Source organism: Pezoporus wallicus, unplaced genomic scaffold (assembly GCF_028554395.1).
Source record: "Pezoporus wallicus isolate ANWC-B61680 ecotype Strahan unplaced genomic scaffold, APGP_CSIRO_Pwel_v1 contig_6644, whole genome shotgun sequence".
Classification (NCBI taxonomy): domain Eukaryota; kingdom Metazoa; phylum Chordata; class Aves; order Psittaciformes; family Psittacidae; genus Pezoporus; species Pezoporus wallicus.
In genome coordinates this window covers 1,296,668-1,314,625 of record NW_026637098.1, presented here as the reverse complement: position 1 = coordinate 1,314,625, position 17,958 = coordinate 1,296,668, and the positions used below count along the sequence as shown (strand labels likewise).

Here is a 17,958-nt window from a genome sequence, read left to right as displayed (position 1 = left end):
TTAAAACTGTGACACTCAATATGAAGAGGAGGAGGTGTCATTACATGAGGTACATTTAAGCAGACACTAGCCCATTCTGAATGCTTCACTGTTTTAACATCCAAAAATAAAACTACCCTGGGTAAGCTGAGGCTTCCAAGCTTACAGCTAGCAGCAACAGGTTTTCTGGATACATGTGATGCCTTCTCATCTTTAATAGGCTTGTCTATGGAGAGTGTTAGAAAAAAGTCTAAACCCAGCAGAAATACTACATCTTAGCTGCCTTGGAAAGCTTGGATCTAAGTCAAGGCTACGTTAGAAGAAAATATGATTTGAGAAAAACAAAAAATAGAAACATTTTCTATTCAAATAATTTCTGATTTTATGGATACAAATGCTTGGCATGAGAAAAGTCCTCAAAGAAATAACCAAACGGTCATTTAAGCAAGTTTGACCTCTCTTTGGCTTGTGGACAGGGTCTGCAGTTTATAGCTTGGTCTGCTCTTTCATTGTAAAACTAGGTCTGTTGAAAAGTGTTTGCCAGCCTCAAATCTCAAATAAAAATCTATGTGCTACCAGATTCTGAAGTACCCTTTTATTCTGAGAGTTCATTTTTGTTTTCTTGGCATGGCTTGCAGTAAACACCCTAGCACTGGTGCTGCGCAATGGAGTGTCATTATACTAAACCAAACCATTTCCTTGTTACTAATAATAGCTGGATACAACCAAATGAAATAAAGGGGAAAGTAAAGAAAGAAGAGTACAGACGTTTATAATGGATAAATACTTTTTCTTTCTCTAAATATCTTAAACTTTTATTGGGAAATTTAGCAAACCCTAAGGAAATAAACATAAAATTAAGTCCAAGCTATCTCCTGAAGTTTGGCTCTTCTGTGACATTACAGTAGGCTAAGCACACTTGCCACACTATGTACTTACTCACAACAACAAAATTCACCTCTTTCAAACTGTAATAGGCAAATAAGTTGTCTACAACAGACAATTAACCCAAGAGATGCAGCACTTTGCAATTATAGTATTCATTGCAATATTATAACAATACACTCTGCCACAAGTTGTAGCACTTCACAAGGAGGATGGAAAAAAGACTGCGACCCAAAAAGTCCTTCTCTTCACCATCCCTTCTTTATGTAAGGACTAAGACACTTTCTCTGTTTTCATAGGAGACCTTGTTTTGTATTGTGATCCTTCCTAGTGAGGTAAGAGAAGTGCGGCACTTCTCTGTCCTGGCTCAGCACTAGTAGTCATTTTTTCTCCTTCTTAGTAGCTGGTGCAGCACTGTGCTTTTGACTTTCAGCCTGGGAACAGCGCTGATAACACCGATGTTTTCAGTTGCTGCTCAGTAATGTTTACTCTGCCCAAGGACTTTCTGAGTCTCATGCTCTGCCAGGAAGGAGGGGAAGCTGGGAGGAAGCAGAGACAGGACACCTGACCCAAACTGACCAAAGAGGTATTCCATACCACAGCACGTCATCCCCAGGATGTAGAACTGGGGGCAGTTACCCGGAAAGGCTAGATCACTGCTAGGGTTGGGCTGGGTATCAATCAGCAGGTGGTGAGCAGTTGTATTCTCTGCCCTTGTTATTTCCCTTATTATTATTATTGGAGGTAGCAGTAGTGATTTGTGTTACACCTTAGTTACTAAACTGTTCTTATCTCAACCTGTGGGAGTTACATTCTTTTGGTTCTCCATCCCATCCCTTTGGGAAAGGGGGGAGGAAGAAAGTGTGGAGGGGGGGAGCTGTCCTGAGAACACACCTATATTGGACTCACATGTAGCATCTCCCTTTTTCCTACCTCTTTTCAGGGCCTGGTAACCTGCTATGGATAACTGGAGTTATGGTATATCTGCCCCAGTGTTTACACACAGCTCACCTGAGCAAAGCTACAAAACAAAGTAAGGAAAGTTCATCTTTCCTCCTCTTGACTACAACTGCACGAGGACTCTAATAACAGTTTGTGCAAAACTGTCAGCCTGACACAGGTCTCGAACACATTTTCAAAAGGTGGCCAAAATCCTAATGTGTGCCTGTGTCAAAACAAAACTTCTCTAGAAAAAGAAGCACAAATAGGATATTCTCCTGGAGATGAAAAGCTAACCAGGGATTAATTAGCATGGCTTGGTTCCTCCTGCTGACTGTAGAAGATCAGCATTCCAGTAGGGACGGACTAATGGAATAACAATGCTTTAGTAATTACAGGTTTTCTCTGCTCTAACCTGTTACTTTAACTTAGAAGTGTATTTTTAGAAGAGTCCCTTGATCCCAGTACCTGAAACGGAGAGGAAATCATCCACTGAAGTGATGTCATCAACAGCTTCAGTGAGAACTCGCACTTGTTTCTCCCACTGATCTTTAAAGACATCCATGTTGTCCTGTGCTACTTTGCTCTGGGGTCTGGCGGCCAATGTGAGCGCAGCATTTATTACCTGTTGTTCAAAATCATTTGTTACACAAGGGAAAGAACAAATAGATAATAGACCATTAAAACCACAGCATTGCACCCCAGTCTACAGACATGAATGTATCTTTCACAGTTCATGGAAAGCAGGCAAAAGTGCAATGACAAAGGTAAGGCTATAATCTTCATCTAGGCTGTTTTCCCTGTCCCAGCTAATTAATGTTTTCAATGCCAAAAGAGTTCTTGAGTACTTTTTAGCAGGAATCTTACTTACCTGTGGGCACAGACTGTCAATCTGCGTGGCTGCCATACGGACTAACTTCACGCCTTCTTCATTGTTTGAGATCGAACAGGCCAGATTTGCAACCTGCAATGAAATCAGCAGAATGGGAATCGAGTTTTAGGCAAGTGGTCCATTTTATTGGTTTCTCTCTTCTTCTTGAGCCCTGCCTGGAATGAAAGAATTGTATACAAGAGGAATGATACCACATCTTCTATGCTGGTGAGCAGAAACCCATGTAGATTAGTTCCTTACTAGCCATATTAATTTGCTTTTTCTCAAAATCTTCCCTGTCAAGTGTTTCACATCCTCCTTTATAGCTTGAAAATCTCCTGAGAAGTCATGTAGAGCATCTAAACAATCATCTGTACATTTCCTTTTCTCAGTTTCTTTTTCCTTTTATGAATCATGTCCATTATTAATACTAATAATCAGACTCATCCATACACTCTCAGCTTTGCAAAATGAAGAATCTTTGATCCCTTAACACCTGGAATTGTGCTTTTTTCCCTGAGAAACAACACTCTGATACCTTCACTGATACTGGGAAGTTACGTATTTCTCAAATATCTTCATTGTTTCAGATTCTGATGGTTTTATGCATGTTAAAATAATTTTAATTCTCAGGTGAACCTTTTATTTTTGCACAATCGTCTGCTGCAGATTAAAATGTCCATTAGCAAGAGTATCATAACTTGGCCACATGAAATGTCTCTTTTGAAAGCCTAATTCTGTACCATATCGCTGAATATCTTGCTCAAAGATGTAAGTATCTACATGTGCTTGCTCTGGCACAGCTTTGGGAAGTCTGAACCTCACAAGACTAGAGACTATTTGGATAAGATAAGACAAGGAAGGCTTAGAAAGACACCTGAATGACATCTAGCAATCAGACTCCCAGACACTGCAGAGCTTTCACTGTGGCTTGGATGCAAGTGGCAGAGAATGTTCTCCCAGCGCATACAGTGCTGCCTGTAAAATATCCATTCCCAGAAGCTTTATGCCAAGTCCATGAACTGCCATGGGTTTTCCAAACAGTAACTCATGTCATAGTGCACATAATTAAGCTCATTAGGGGTATTTAAATCATAAAGGTACATTCTGGGATGGGGGAATACAAGATATTTTTTTTAATCAACCAAAAGTGTGGCTCTTGATCCTAATCTACATTAAAACAAACTTATACAATTTTAAATATGCTTCCTTGATATTATTCACTGTGCCTGAAGGCATAACTATCAGTTGGAAATGATTCATGAATTAGTTCAAATACCCCCATCTTTCTAATTTTCCTCCAGTCTCCTCTTGTGGTATTAATCTGTTCTCGTCTCCAGTGCACATCGCCACATTAGCCTGGTCCATCTGTTCTGCATAGAACCTATTTCACTTCACAGTTATGTAGAACGTGGTTTGCATGTATCACAGTGCCAAAGCCCAGGGAAGAAAAGAACCTAAGGCTTCAAAGAGTCTTGCAGGCATTTCCTAGTCAAGGTTTTATCATAATGTTGTGATTTTTATTTTCATTTCCTGGTGAGACAAATGAGTTAGTCTGTTTGTTAACAGCCTTACAGCACTCATGTCAAAAACACTCTCCTAAGCTGACATCTTCCAATTAATTTACCATTTTCTCTAGTAATTTCTTTGCACACATCAAACAGCCTACTTTAATCTTCATGAGAAACAAAAGCTAAGGAGGATAATAATTAGAATGCATTAACAAGAGTGGAAATTACAGACCTTAAACACTAGCAAATGGTAATAAGTTCAGCAAAAGCCATCTCCCTCTATTTTAAATAAGTGGTTTTTCAGATTGCCCTTTCATTTTGTGATTATCATGATGAAAATCTTTCCTAAGGCTTCAGATGCACGACACATCTTACTCTTTCTCAGACAGTAGTGAGATTATGTGGCTGGAAGGGGCCGGGTGTCATGAAATGTCAATCAAACTATTAAGCAGGTCTGTGAGTTCTTTTGGAAGAAAAAAAAAAGTCAGTGAAACTTACTTCTTCTCTGCCTCTGTTAATTACTCTTTGAATAGAATCTGATAAGATAATAGCTGGATATTGTAAAGTTTCCTGGTTTTCCAAGGAAGGATACAGACATAACCACAGGAAACTTTTTCTCCTCTTGTAAAATAATTCAGAGTTCAGAACATTGTTTTGGATGTTACTATCAATAGAGAAAGAGTACTAATGTAATCTATAGCTACATTAAATATGCATCACAAGAGCATTACAGTTACCTGTTTAAAAACTAAGACACATATTATGTATAATTTGAATCTATACAGGTGCTATGATATATTTCAAGTCTTGCATAAATATAGCCCTGTATCATCAGCAGTCAGAAAGCAAAGCTACTTTCACAATTCAGCACAGTATGCCAGCCTGTACCATGGGAAGATCTGATTATGTCAAATAAGCATAGTCACAAGAAAATTCTACAAAGGTAGATGCAATCTGGATAAAATTGAATTTAGCAGTACAAATCTGAAATAGCATGACTTTACCCAAAATGTATTTTTAAAACATGGCAAGACATGTTTTAATGCCCACATTTCAGTGCCATCATACAAGCATGGATCCGTGAAACAATCCAAGTTTTAAGTGCACTCAGTCACCAGATAGAACACTATCTAATTATTTTGATTGACATCGTTATCAAATACACAATCAAGTAAGCATCAGTTAAGATTCTTGGCTTAACAATGCTCTTAGTTGATAGAAACTGTGAGATAATTCAACTTTAGCCTACAAGTAAATTTAGCCTACTATAAATTCAGCGACTTCAGATATTTTTCCTACCTAAAACTATGGCCTAAAAAGCTTAGACCCAATTCCACCCCACTTAGCTGAGACATTTTGGTTAGGTGCCAAACTAATCTCTTTGGATAATGGATAAAAACAGAAAGGCACTTCCAGAGACTGTTTCACGTCTTTGCTTGACTATCTCATCCTCTAGATGTGTCTAGTTTATTACTTAAACTTAGATTTTAGTTAGCCCTGGTTATTATTGACAAAGGTATTACTGAAATAACAGATGTTTTAATGGTGCATTACAGAATCATAGAATAGTTATCTATTTTGCATATGCATATTTAATACAACACGCTTTGTCAGGAACCCACACTCTTCAAGGCTGGGAATCCATTTCATATGCCACTCTGGAGCTGGATGAAGCAGATAGCTTGGAAAGGAAAATAAAAAGACCGCATGCTACTGTAGCTGCCAGTTTGCTCAGACTTTGATTTGACAGCCTTTACCTTTATGCTTCAAGTGCTCTGCCTCCACCAAAGCATTGAAGAGGAAGTTTCATAAGAGGCTGTGGAAGCGACCAGGTAATTAACTTTTCTATCTTCTGTTTACCAAGTTCCTTGAGCACAGAGAACTTAAGTTTGTATGAAGATCAATGAGAACTGACTGAAGAGTATTTATATGAATGAAAACGTTTTAAATACCAAAATCAATGAACTGTGAATCATTCTTGAAATGCATGGAGAACTTAATAACACTGAAACTGCTGTGTAGATAAACATTATTGTCTAGAATTTCAGGTCTGCTAAGTTACTCTTATACAATCAAAACAATTGCTAAACACCTTAAACCTGTCCTGCAAGAGGATGGAAAAGTAATGAGCAAGAAAATAAATACTCCAGCTTCAGTGATGCTGTATTTTTCTGCAATCACAAAGCTGCTGAACCAATACTAGAACTGGGGAGGTGAAAAAGTACGTATCAACTCCTTCAGATTAATTTCCTATCACTGGCACTGAAAGCCCTAGATGCAATTCTGCACCTTGCTAGGTATCTATCTTAAACCATGCAAATAATTCCATCAGTTTCAATTATTCAAAACATATGCAGGATCAGTCCCAATAAAATGTATTTGCACGTATTTGGTTGTATTTCAGCCTCAAGCAGTTTTCTGCTGTACAGCAGATGGAGGTGGTGAAGGGCTTTGTTTCTAAGGCAAATTTTGACTACCATTGTAGTAAGGACATACTAATGACAGGATTTATCTAAAGATATATTTATATGGCAGCTGGACATGTAAGTACTGTATGGATACGCAATGCCTACACTAGTTTCTTGCTAGGTAGCAACTGAAGCATGGATTAGTATTTTTTCAATGCATTGCTTTTTGCCACACATACTACTTACAACAGGAAGCCTTTATTTCTGCCATAAAGTTGCACCCCAGTTTACAAATGTAATCAAAGATCTTTCATACCAATTTACTCAGAAGATGTGGTTACCTTTTGGTGTGTTTTTAAACTAGGAATGTTTCCAATTCTGACTCGAGCTTTTTGCATTATTAAAGATAACTATGAGTAAAAAAATGCATTGTCCTCTCATTCAGACTTAAATTCAAATATTTAACATGGCCACTTTGCATTAAATGTACATGAAAAGGCCCATACAAGAAACCTATTGTTTAGAGCAAAAATGTAAACAAAAGGGGGAAAGGGGGAGGAGAAAGGACCAGTATATGCTCTAGCAAAGAAGCAGCATCAACACAAAGCCTTGCAGAATATTACAGCAAATGTGTATATTCTATTCCTCCAATCCTCATACATTCCTTAGAAGAAATAATACACAAAAAGCCCTATTCAGTTTCCCCAAATGTTTAACCATTCTAAGGTAAAGAATGCAATCCATTAATATCTTGGGTTTGTGTCTATTTTGTAAATATATTTTCTATTCTATTGTAAATACATATTCTATGATTCTATGACTATGTTTTTATTTTTATTTTTGTTATATGTATCCCCTATTTATGTCATTTATTTTTCCACTGCAATTAAGAGATGGAAATATTAGGAGGTAGAAAATTTACAGCAAGTTATTCTAGTTTTTAGGGAAATATAGAATAACATAAAGAAACCCAAGACACCATAAAACTCACTTGTCTATACCACATGTTTAAGAAACTGAAACCTTTTGAGTTATTCTGCTTGAGTTTAAGGTGGCTTAAGTCAGAATCTTCTGTAGCATGCACAGTGGACTAAAGCCAAGTCAGTTACTGTGTTTCAGCTGATGAGTGATAACTTGCTGAACTGTGGTATCTTAGCTATTTGTAATTATTTATCTATCCCCTTAGTAATTTATCCAGATGTTGTTACAAATGGTTCAAAGTTTGGACATTTATTAACGTTGGTACTGCTGTAGACAGCCCAGTGATATTCATGGAGCTGCAAGTAAAGAGGTTTTCTAAAGGAAAGCGCAGAATTGAAGTGAAGTTACCCAAGATCTTCAACTTGTTTATCCTCACTCTCTTCACTCAAGCATTATATTATGAGCAAAACTCTATCACTAGACAGAATGTTTTTGCACATACACAAACAAGTGCCAAAAATCTAAATGTCACTGAGAGTACATATTGCTCTTCCTCTTCACACACCGCAGTGCCAATTCGTACTACCATGAAAATATTAGACCGTGGTCTCTTTCTCAGTACCTATTCCATATGGCATGGGGGGAACCTCATACTGGATAACACTGAAAATTTTCCCTCATTTATATTAGCCAGTCACATAGTCTTATCTTAATAAGAGATGTATTTTTAAAGGTTGCTCACATGTACATACATTCACATGTATTAAAAAATCTAACTGTATACACAGCAGTAAAAGAAAGCCATTGCTTTTGTAAATCGCTGATGAGCTGGCTTACTGAATTTGACATTTGCTCTGAAGAATTTTAATACCAAACCCTGAACATATTTAATATAAACTGTCCAGGCTTTTACGATAGGTAGCAGTAACATCAGTACATTAGAAAGCCACAGAGAATTTTAAGCACAACAGTTGAATGCTTTATTTCATGTCTTATATGATGCCCACTGAACCTGTGTGAAATTTTTTACTTCTCAAAAGGTCAACAGCATATTCACTCATACTGACTACAGGAATAAGGCTTTTCTGCTCAAACTCCCTCAGACTTCCCCCATATCAGATCTACTTAAAAGAGCTTTAAGATATTTCTGCTTTTTTGTAAAGTTCAGACTGTGACTTGAATAAATTCAGTGGGTCTTAGACTGAGATTTTTGAAAGAAACTTAAGTGTTAGAGGCTTCATGTGTACTGAAAGCTCAAGTCAAGATGCAAAAATCCCAGCTTTGGACAATTTCAGGGAAGTGTTATTTATGCAGTCTGTATCTCCATCATCACCATCATCATCTCCCCCATTTTCTGGGACATGCCATAATATAGGATGGAGCAGAAGTGAGAACAAAAATGAAACACCTTGAAAAATCTTTCTACTTTCTTATGTTCATAACTAAAATACATTGGTTCATGTTGAATTGCAGAGCTGCCAGTAAAGAACACAAGAAAAGAGTATTCTATTATGCCCAAACCTTTAATACAGACAATAATAATGGTTTTAAATAGGAATAAAAAAAAGATATTTGCTAGGAGTAATTACTGACTCTTTTTCTTCTTCTTCAGGCTCAGAGCTGTTCCAGTTACCACACATGAAGACCTAATCTCCCAGTCTCACAATTAAAAGTCCAGGCATAAATCTGTTATGGTTTCCTCTGTTCTACCATATCTATAAATAGCTTGAAATTAAAGGACTTTGGAAAAGCAGGCGTGAATGTTATTTCCCAGAGCTGGAATCAATAGAAACACTTTCTGCTTTGACAGAAAACTCCCCTAGGAATTACAGATGATTGTCCTTTGGTTTTATAAGGTGTATTTCTGTGCCATTCAACTGGAGCATAATTAACTGACAATCAGTACTAGTGGGGAACCCGTATGCTGCTCAGCTGTGAAGCAGGGAGGGAGATGAGGACAGCAGAAAGACTCCTCTCCTGAGGTTCACTCCCAAAGGAGTCTGGAAGTGCAATGGGGCACCCAGCTTCAGACAGGTGGGATCCCTCCCTTCAATGATTTGCTCACTCATCAATGCAACTTCTCAATTTTCTCTCTATACATGTGCAGCCATTGCTGAAGAAATAAACAGCAAGCAGCTACAGTAAACTGAGAAGAAGAGCAGAACTCGGGCTCAAGAACGTACTTACAACCAGATTCCTACTTTAATTTAACACCTCTTGAGCAATATAGAATTGCACTGATGAAATGCAGCAAGTCTTTCTCCTCTAAGAAAACAGCTTATAAAGCTGTAGGGGATCTGCTCTTTATTTCCCATCTATTCAAGTGGGCTGTGAAGCAGATACCCTTTTGGAGACCAAAAAGTGGGATGGGAGTGACCCATCTCAGGGCTCTTTCACCTCTGTTAGAAGGATCCGGTTACTTTTCTATCTAATCTGACCATAGGTAAAGGCTTTCTTACACCATTCTTCCATACCTGGTCTGTTCATACTGAAAAAAGCAGAGAATAATATAGCAGAACACCAAAAACTGTAACAACACCTTTGAAATATCAGAAAACAGAACCTTTAACCAACAGTAACAGTTATGCCCCAAAGCATGCAAAAACAGCCAAAAGAATTTGTTCCAGTATACCAACAAATGAGGAAATAATTCAGGGTATTTGTGTATTAATTCTTTCTGGTCAATCTGCAATCAAGGCAATGGCTATTAAAGCTCATAATGAATTATGAACAATGAATACTGAAATACTCAAGGGGCAAGAGGAGACTTGGGGTCCTATGGAAACAAGATTTACAAGACACCTCCCATATGAAGACAGGCTGAGAAAGTTGGGGCTGTTCAGCCTGGAGAAGAGAAGGTTGCTGGGAGACCTCATAGCAGCCTTCCAGTATCTGAAGGGGGCCTGTAGGGATGCTGGGGAGGGACTCTTCTTTAGGGACTGGAGTGACAGGACAAGGGGTAATGGGTTAAAACTTGAACAGGGGAAGTTTAGATTGGATATAAGGAGGAAATTCTTTCCTGTTAGGGTGGTGAGGCACTGGAATGGGTTGCCCAGGGAGGTTGTGAATGCTCCATCCCTGGCAGTGTTCAAGACCAGGTTGGACGCGGCGTTGGGTGATATGGTTTAGTGTGAGGTGTCCCTGCCCATGGCAGGGGGGTTGGAACTAGGTGATCTTAAGGTCCTTTCCAACCCTAACTATTCTATGATTCTATGAGTTGATCCCATAAAGCAATTTTGACAACATACCTCTGGCAGTGCTGTAATTAATATATATTAACAGCAAGTAGCTACTAAAGCAATCCATCTATCTAATAACAGTCCACTTTTTTGGCAAACTAGTCAGTGACCCTGGAACAGGGATGCATCCCTGACTGGGTTGTGATAATTAAACGTTGTATTATCAGGAAGCTGTATCTTGACAGTTGTTGAAGATAAACAGGGGATTGTGATAAGAACTCAACAAATTTCATGATAGTAACAGAAGCACTGAAGAGATTAACACAGTGTGATATTGGACACCCCAGGTGTAAACAAATCACTAATTACTGATCCCTAGAGAAACATAACTCGTGAGTCAGATAGAACCAATTTTAGTTAGCTGACCAATGCAGATGGAGCTTAACTTGACAATGAATGCAAAGAATAATAAGAAAGGCTTCTACAGATATGCCAGCCACAAAAGGAAGGTCAAAGAAAATGTGCCACTTATGAACAAGACTGGAAACTGGTAACAACAGGCAAGGAGAAGGCTAAGATAGTCAATGACTTTTTTGCCTCAGTCTTCACTGAGTCTTCCCACACCTTTCAAGTGGGTAGACTACAAGGCAGGGACTGGGGGAGCAAAGTCCCTCCCCCTGTAAGGGAAGATCAGGTTTATGACCACCTGAGGAACACCAATATACATAAGTCTATGGGACCTGATGAGATGCATCCCAGAGTCCTGAGCTAACTGGCTGATGTAATTGCCAACCCATGGTGTCTGAAAAGTTGTAGTCACCAAGTGAAGTCCCTAGTGACTGAAGAAAGGAAAACGTTGCATCCACGGACCCTAGAAACTACCAACCTGTCAGCCTTACCTCTGTACCTGGGAAGATCATGGAACAGATCCTCCTAGAAACTATTCTAAAGCACGTGGAGGACAGTGAGGTGATTCAAGACAGCCAGCATGGCTTCACTGAGATAGATGCCTCATCCCTAGAACCATTCAGATCAAGTTGGATGAGGCGCTGAGTAACCTGATCTAGTTGAAGATGCCCATGCTTACTGCAGGGGGTTGGAACTAGGTGACCTTGAAGGTCCCAACCCAAACCATTCTATAATTGTAGCAATTTTAGGGCTGAAGTTGTGCAGATAAAGGAAGAACTGTATAACCATCTACTACAACTCCTACAATGATTGATAGCAAAGCTGGAGACACCTTTAAATTCTATATAAGCATACAAGAGTAGCAACTTGTTCACATGAAAAACCTGAAATTTGAGTATCTAGAACTAGTCAGTCTGCTATCCTGCATTGCTATGTAAATATTATTTATTACCATTAAGGGGAAATATACCTTTAGTGCTTGTGCTTCATCCATGACCCTGCCTTTGAGGCGAGGTTAAGATTTGTGACCAATGTGCTGGTCGTCCCCTAAATTATATGAAAGCCCATATCTGAGTCAAGATGAGTGTCCCCCCCGAGGGAAAATTCAGCTTTTTGCTTTATTTGGCCACTTGACAGGCTGGAAGCACTGGTCAGCATGATCATTTATTCAGCTATAGCTCATAATGCATTTGTCCAGCCATGAAAGGAAAGAGAGATAGGAAACACAGAAGGAAGCTTTGAAGGCAAGATGAGGAAATTAATGGGGATGAAAGAATAGGGGTGTAGGTAGAAACTGGAGACATTACAAAAGTAGAAATGTGATACACCACAGAGACTGGAGTTAAAACTGCAGGTACTGCATAAGAAGGAAGACTGCTAGTGTCAAAGAAATCTGACATTATCATGGTAAAGTGCATGTAGAATACACATTTTTATTATTATTTATATTTTTTTTTAAGAAATAAAGACTTATTTGTTCCCTTGCTCACAAACAAGACATCGTAAAATACTATGATTGCCTTCATAGGGGTACGTGAAGAGATTTTTACTTGGAGTAATATTTTAAAGGCTTACGAAGTCACACTCAGAGGAAGACTGATTTTATATGTATCCAATTTCTGTGCAATAATAGTCTACAAAATGTTTCTACAATAATTTAATACTGGTTCAACAGTAATGCAAAATTATGTCGTCTGCCCAGAACCAGAACATGCAGACAAGGCAACAGAATGAGATGTTCTCTTTTCTATTCCTCCTGTCAGTATGCTTTAACCTTGGAATGAAGAACTCATATTGGCTTGAAACATCATTTAGTTTATTCATCTGCTTAGTCGCCCTTTTTCCTGCTAATATACCCCATTTTCTGTAGGAGAAGCCATATTTATGATGATTAATTTTATGACGTGAGTGTCTGATAGCAAGAAACAAAGACCTAGAGTACTTAACAGAAAAAAAGGTATGTGGCTATAGGTATTTTCCCATTTCTGTATTATAAAAAAATAGTCAGACAGTTATCTTACTCCTTCCTTTCTGTCCTACCACTTTTAGTGGTGTACTTTTAGTATGACCAGAAACAGGAAGATGACTTACATAGAGTTGTTTAACAGCAGCTGCATTTATACCAGTAACCTAACCACAGACTTGAGAACCTGAACATGAACACACTTTTCACCTTTCTCAACTGTAAACATAATCCTTAGCAGAGTTTTAGCCTGCGCTACCTCATCTACATAGCACATGATTTCTTTTATATCTGTTAGAAAGATGCGGACAAAAGAGATGGCACTGAGAAACCTTACATCTTGATCTGTTCTAACAGGTAAGTAAAGGACAATGAAATGAGAAAATAATGCATTTATATTTAGTTCTTTCTCCTGCTCTGAAAGGGGAATACATAAAAAAAAAAGTAGTCTTTTTAATGTGCTGGAATTCATATAATCAAATTATATTTTCTCCTAATTTAAGATGGCTTTTTTTTAAAGAATTTTGGTTTTGCTATAGTACTAATAAAAATGTTGATATTTTCATCTGAGTTATAAACTCAATCATATGGTTTATTTGATTAAAACCTGTTACATTCTGACTCAGTCTTACATTTTATCCAGTTTTCACACATCTGCAGTTCTATGCATGAAAGCTGATTACCTTCTCAAAGGATCATCATTAGCTCAAATATCCAAAGCCATCTGAACAAACCTCAGATTATTTCTGGTGTATTAGAGTGCTGTTTCTGGCTTTTTCTTTGACTCCTCCAAAAAACCAAGTAATTTTCATATGAATGCAGCTCACACACAAATTCTTTTAATAATGAGGCTTTATATCAAGAGCTCTTCATATGACTTTTAGCATTAAAAAATAAAATGGGAACAAACATATATCTAAGAAATCAAAACTGACATTAAACTCTAAATGGAACTGCAGACAGAGATCTTTAATTCACTGTGCTTTGATTTATGGGCCTCTTGGCATGCAGAGTCCACTGTCTCTGCTATTACATTTAATGGTGGTATCAGGATACTTTTGGGCTCTTTTAAAACTGGTAGCTCAAAGTCTGTGGCCAGTGGGTCCACGATAAAGCTGCAGAGTCTTTCCACAAGTCAATTTTAATATATTTTTTTAAAAGCTTTTGATTAATTTAATTCAAAGTAACAGATAAATCTCAGTGAACATTAAATTCCTCAAATTTCAATGGAAACAAGCAACTGTTTTGAGGCTCTTAATGGCTCACTGAGCAACGAGTTTACCTGACAGGCTGCACTGAGGCATCTGAGTAGGTAAGAGACTTCCTAAATTCTGTGGGAAAAGCTTCAGCTGGATCTGATACTTGACCACAAAATGAAAATCTCTAAGGAACTGGGATTCATAATTTCTAGTGTTTACAGAGCTGCTTGTTTAATAACAGATTACTCCTTCCTATAACACCAGAGCAAGAGTCACACATCTGAAAAACCTTTAACTAGGCAGTGGGAGAGTTACTGTGTTTCTGAGGTTGGTTATAAGAAGACAGGTTTGGAGTAAGATGTTTTAGCAGGCTTTTATAGGGACTCCCATCCTTTGTAGCGTGTTGATACTAACACTTTTAGTATCACACTGGACATGTGAAATGCCAGGTTGGGCTGAGCAGTTGCTCTGGCACTTTGATTTCTTGTTCCTGTAAGAACTCCTTCATTAAATCACCTTTATAATTAGCCACAAGTGAATGAATGAATTATGGGAGTAGGTTTTTTTCCTCCATGTTGATTGGGAAGCTATAACATTACAGGTCATCATTCAGTTTTCCAACACCTGTCTTCAGATTAGGTGATTCCTGAGATATCCTTAAACAGGAAAAGAAGTGAACATAGGAAATGCAGTAAAGTACAGCATTATTAAGTCTCTTCTTAGGCACTTGCCATGTTCTTTTGAGAAGCAGTAACTGCATCCATGAATATGTCCAGATAAGGTGATGGATGCTAACTTCTTTATTAACCCATAGATTGCCTACCAGATGAGGAACAACACTTCCCTATGTCCTTGTTTAGGAGTAGGCAAAACAAGTTTCTTTTAATGTAGAGAACATCCTGGCTAAATTTGATTAGTTTTGTCAGGAGACTGGATACCACAGGAACATCCAGTTCACTGCACCAATATTAATATAATATTACTATGAGTCATTGAAATTTGAGCCAAAAGGAAATTTGACAGATGATGCTCCTGTCAGAAGGCAGGATCAGCTGTACCTAAACTATTCCTGACAGATGTTTGTTTCACTTAGTCTCACCAGTCTACATTGATACCAGTTGTATGGATTTCTATTCCTGTATATGAAACATTAAATTAGGGAAAACAAATAGCAATAGTGTGTGATGAGGTCAGATTTACCAGAACAACTGCAACAAGTGTGCACTAATCTGCATTCAGGGCCCATTCAAATACATATCAAGAGATTGAGTAATGACAGCAAGAAGAAAAACAAACTGAGAAACCCTAAAAAACCCTAATTTTTCTTGCCTCTGCATATTTTTCCTTTGCAGACTCACTGTTAGCTAAAATCTGAATCTGAGCTATTACGCTTTGTGAGTAAAGAGAACAGAGAAAAAACCATTTTTCTACTGCACAGCAGTAAGGCTATTTGCCATTAGATCTATCTACATGCTTATAGTAAATTCATAGAACTTTAGTACCTTAAAAAACACAAACCAAACCACCCTTATAATAGGATCTACTGAGAAGCTTCATATATCAATGTAGGTGACATATTTAGCTAAAAGAAATTTTGACATCCTTTCATACCATCTTTTTTGCATGTGCATTTCTGTGCTTGAAGCACTACTGGAGAGGATTATTGGTTGAGTCTAAACAATTCATCTTGTAAATTAGATTTCCACATATTTCCCAGGCTCTTATGATACCTTTATGCACTTGGAAGACCAAAAGATAAAAAACTATCAAAACATATCTTTGAAGGATTTTCCTTTCTCTGACAAGTTATGTTCAGAACAGGCTTAATGCATGGTTATTGCTGTCTCTACTCAGAAGTTGGTAGTATCTTAGACTCCCTGAATAATGCAAATATAATGATAAAGTTTTTGATCACTACTTCAGTTATTTAAAATGGACCTTGGTTAACTCGATTCTACTTATTTGAAAGCCAGTCAATGTTCTCACGGTGAGAAGCACCAACAGAAGGCCTGAACACATTAAATGTTAGCAAATTTTAAATGTAAAATCTCTAAATTCTGTGTGTGAGAGTAAGAGATAGAGGGGGTTCAAGTGCAGCTCTAAACAGAAATGATTAAGCACTCATACAGTAAAGAACTGCAGATCACATTCAACATCTCACCCAATAACATAATTCTCAAGTAGATATACAAAACTCATCAACCCTAACATAGATGACCAAGCTTTTTCATCCAATCCATCCAATGAGACAAAGCTGGAGATCCCCATCTGATATATACCAGCTTTGCTCCATTGCAGCAAAGCTTCAGTGATTTACAGCCGCCTTGGCTCATATAACACACTCTTTGGTCAATAAATTGTAGCTTTGACAAACTAAGGTAGAAATGAATTCCACAATCAATCCACCAGCGATACACAAATGGCAGTAAATGTGGCTCTGTTTCCACTTCTCTGTATGCACAATGACATTCCAGAAATGTTTACAGGACTCTGCAGAAGTCACTGTAGTGCCAGTCCATGTACAAGAGGAGCCAGTTAAAAAAGGATTTTCTAAATGTGGCAATTGATCACAAAAACTTTTCTTTCACTGGCATCAAGAAGACACAATAGGTTGACCAAAGAATGTGCTGTAGTCTCTATCAAAAAAGTTATATATCATTACTGCCAGATATCGAGTTATGTATTACAAAAATACATTGTTCCTATGCCTTTTTATTATTGTCACCCACATCTTTTTAATGGTTAATTCATTATGAATTCACTGGACAGCCATCAGCATATATTTAAACTACTAAAAACTGGAATTTATTCATCCAGCTGTATATTGGGATTTGTTTGGTTATTGGGGGCCAGTGAACACGTAACACACTTTTATAAACTGATATTGAACAGGAAGAAACTGCATTAGAATGAAGCCAGAATAACAATGAGCTGAAGAGTCAGGTGAGCATTTCTTGCTTCAGCTGCCCCATGCACTGTCAGGAAGCTCATGCCTTTATTTTTTCTTTAATTGTTATTATTTTTAAATCCTTACTTTTCCCCATTACAATTTTTATGTAGCTCTTTAAACGCCTTTACAGCTGCCATGGTGACGGCCCCCTGCCAGCTAAAGGGGCAGAAATGGCACGAGTGGTCTGTCTGTGTGGCTGAACCAAGCATGTGATGGGGTTTCGTTCCCAAATGGAAACATGTTATAACTTTTCCGAGCTAAAAGCTTCTAATACTACTTTTCAGTGTGTCTTTTAACAAAAATTAGAAATTGCTATTAAATTTATTCTTTTCTTTCTATATATTTGTTATTATATGGTCCAGCTTCAGCAGAATTGATTCTGATTGACATCAGTGTGAGTGACAGGAGAAAAGACCTCAGTAGTTTGAGGGTAATAGCTGGTGAAAATATGTACCAGTTCCATTTCTGAGCCAATGGAAACCTACCCCAGGCAGTTCCCATCTCAGAAGCTACCTTCTCTGAAGGACAGTCAAATAGTCTGCAATATTATTACCTGCTACCTATTACACTGACATTACTCTGTAGTCTTAAGAAACACATCAAGAAACTATGTAAAATAATAGAGTATTCTGTAGTAACATGAGAGTGCCAGTCAAATTTGGTAGTGAATAGCTTGTACAGAAAAGGCCAGGTTGGACAGGGCCTTGAGTGACCTGGTTTAATGGAAGGTCTCTGCCCATCTCAG

General features: G+C 37.9%; 1 protein-coding gene across 2 annotated transcripts in view; it reads right to left on the bottom strand.

Moving 5' to 3' along the window:
* CTNNA2 (catenin alpha 2) overlaps window positions 1-17,958 on the bottom strand; it is a 503,340-nt gene that overhangs the window by 58,958 nt on the left and 426,424 nt on the right. For both annotated transcript variants that reach the window (XM_057403217.1, XM_057403218.1), the window contains 2 exons: window positions 2,675-2,767; window positions 2,272-2,428 (listed from right to left, as the gene is read on the bottom strand). In XM_057403217.1, coding sequence (XP_057259200.1) covers window positions 2,272-2,428; window positions 2,675-2,767 — 250 coding nt within the window. The remainder of the gene's footprint in view (window positions 1-2,271; window positions 2,429-2,674; window positions 2,768-17,958) is intronic.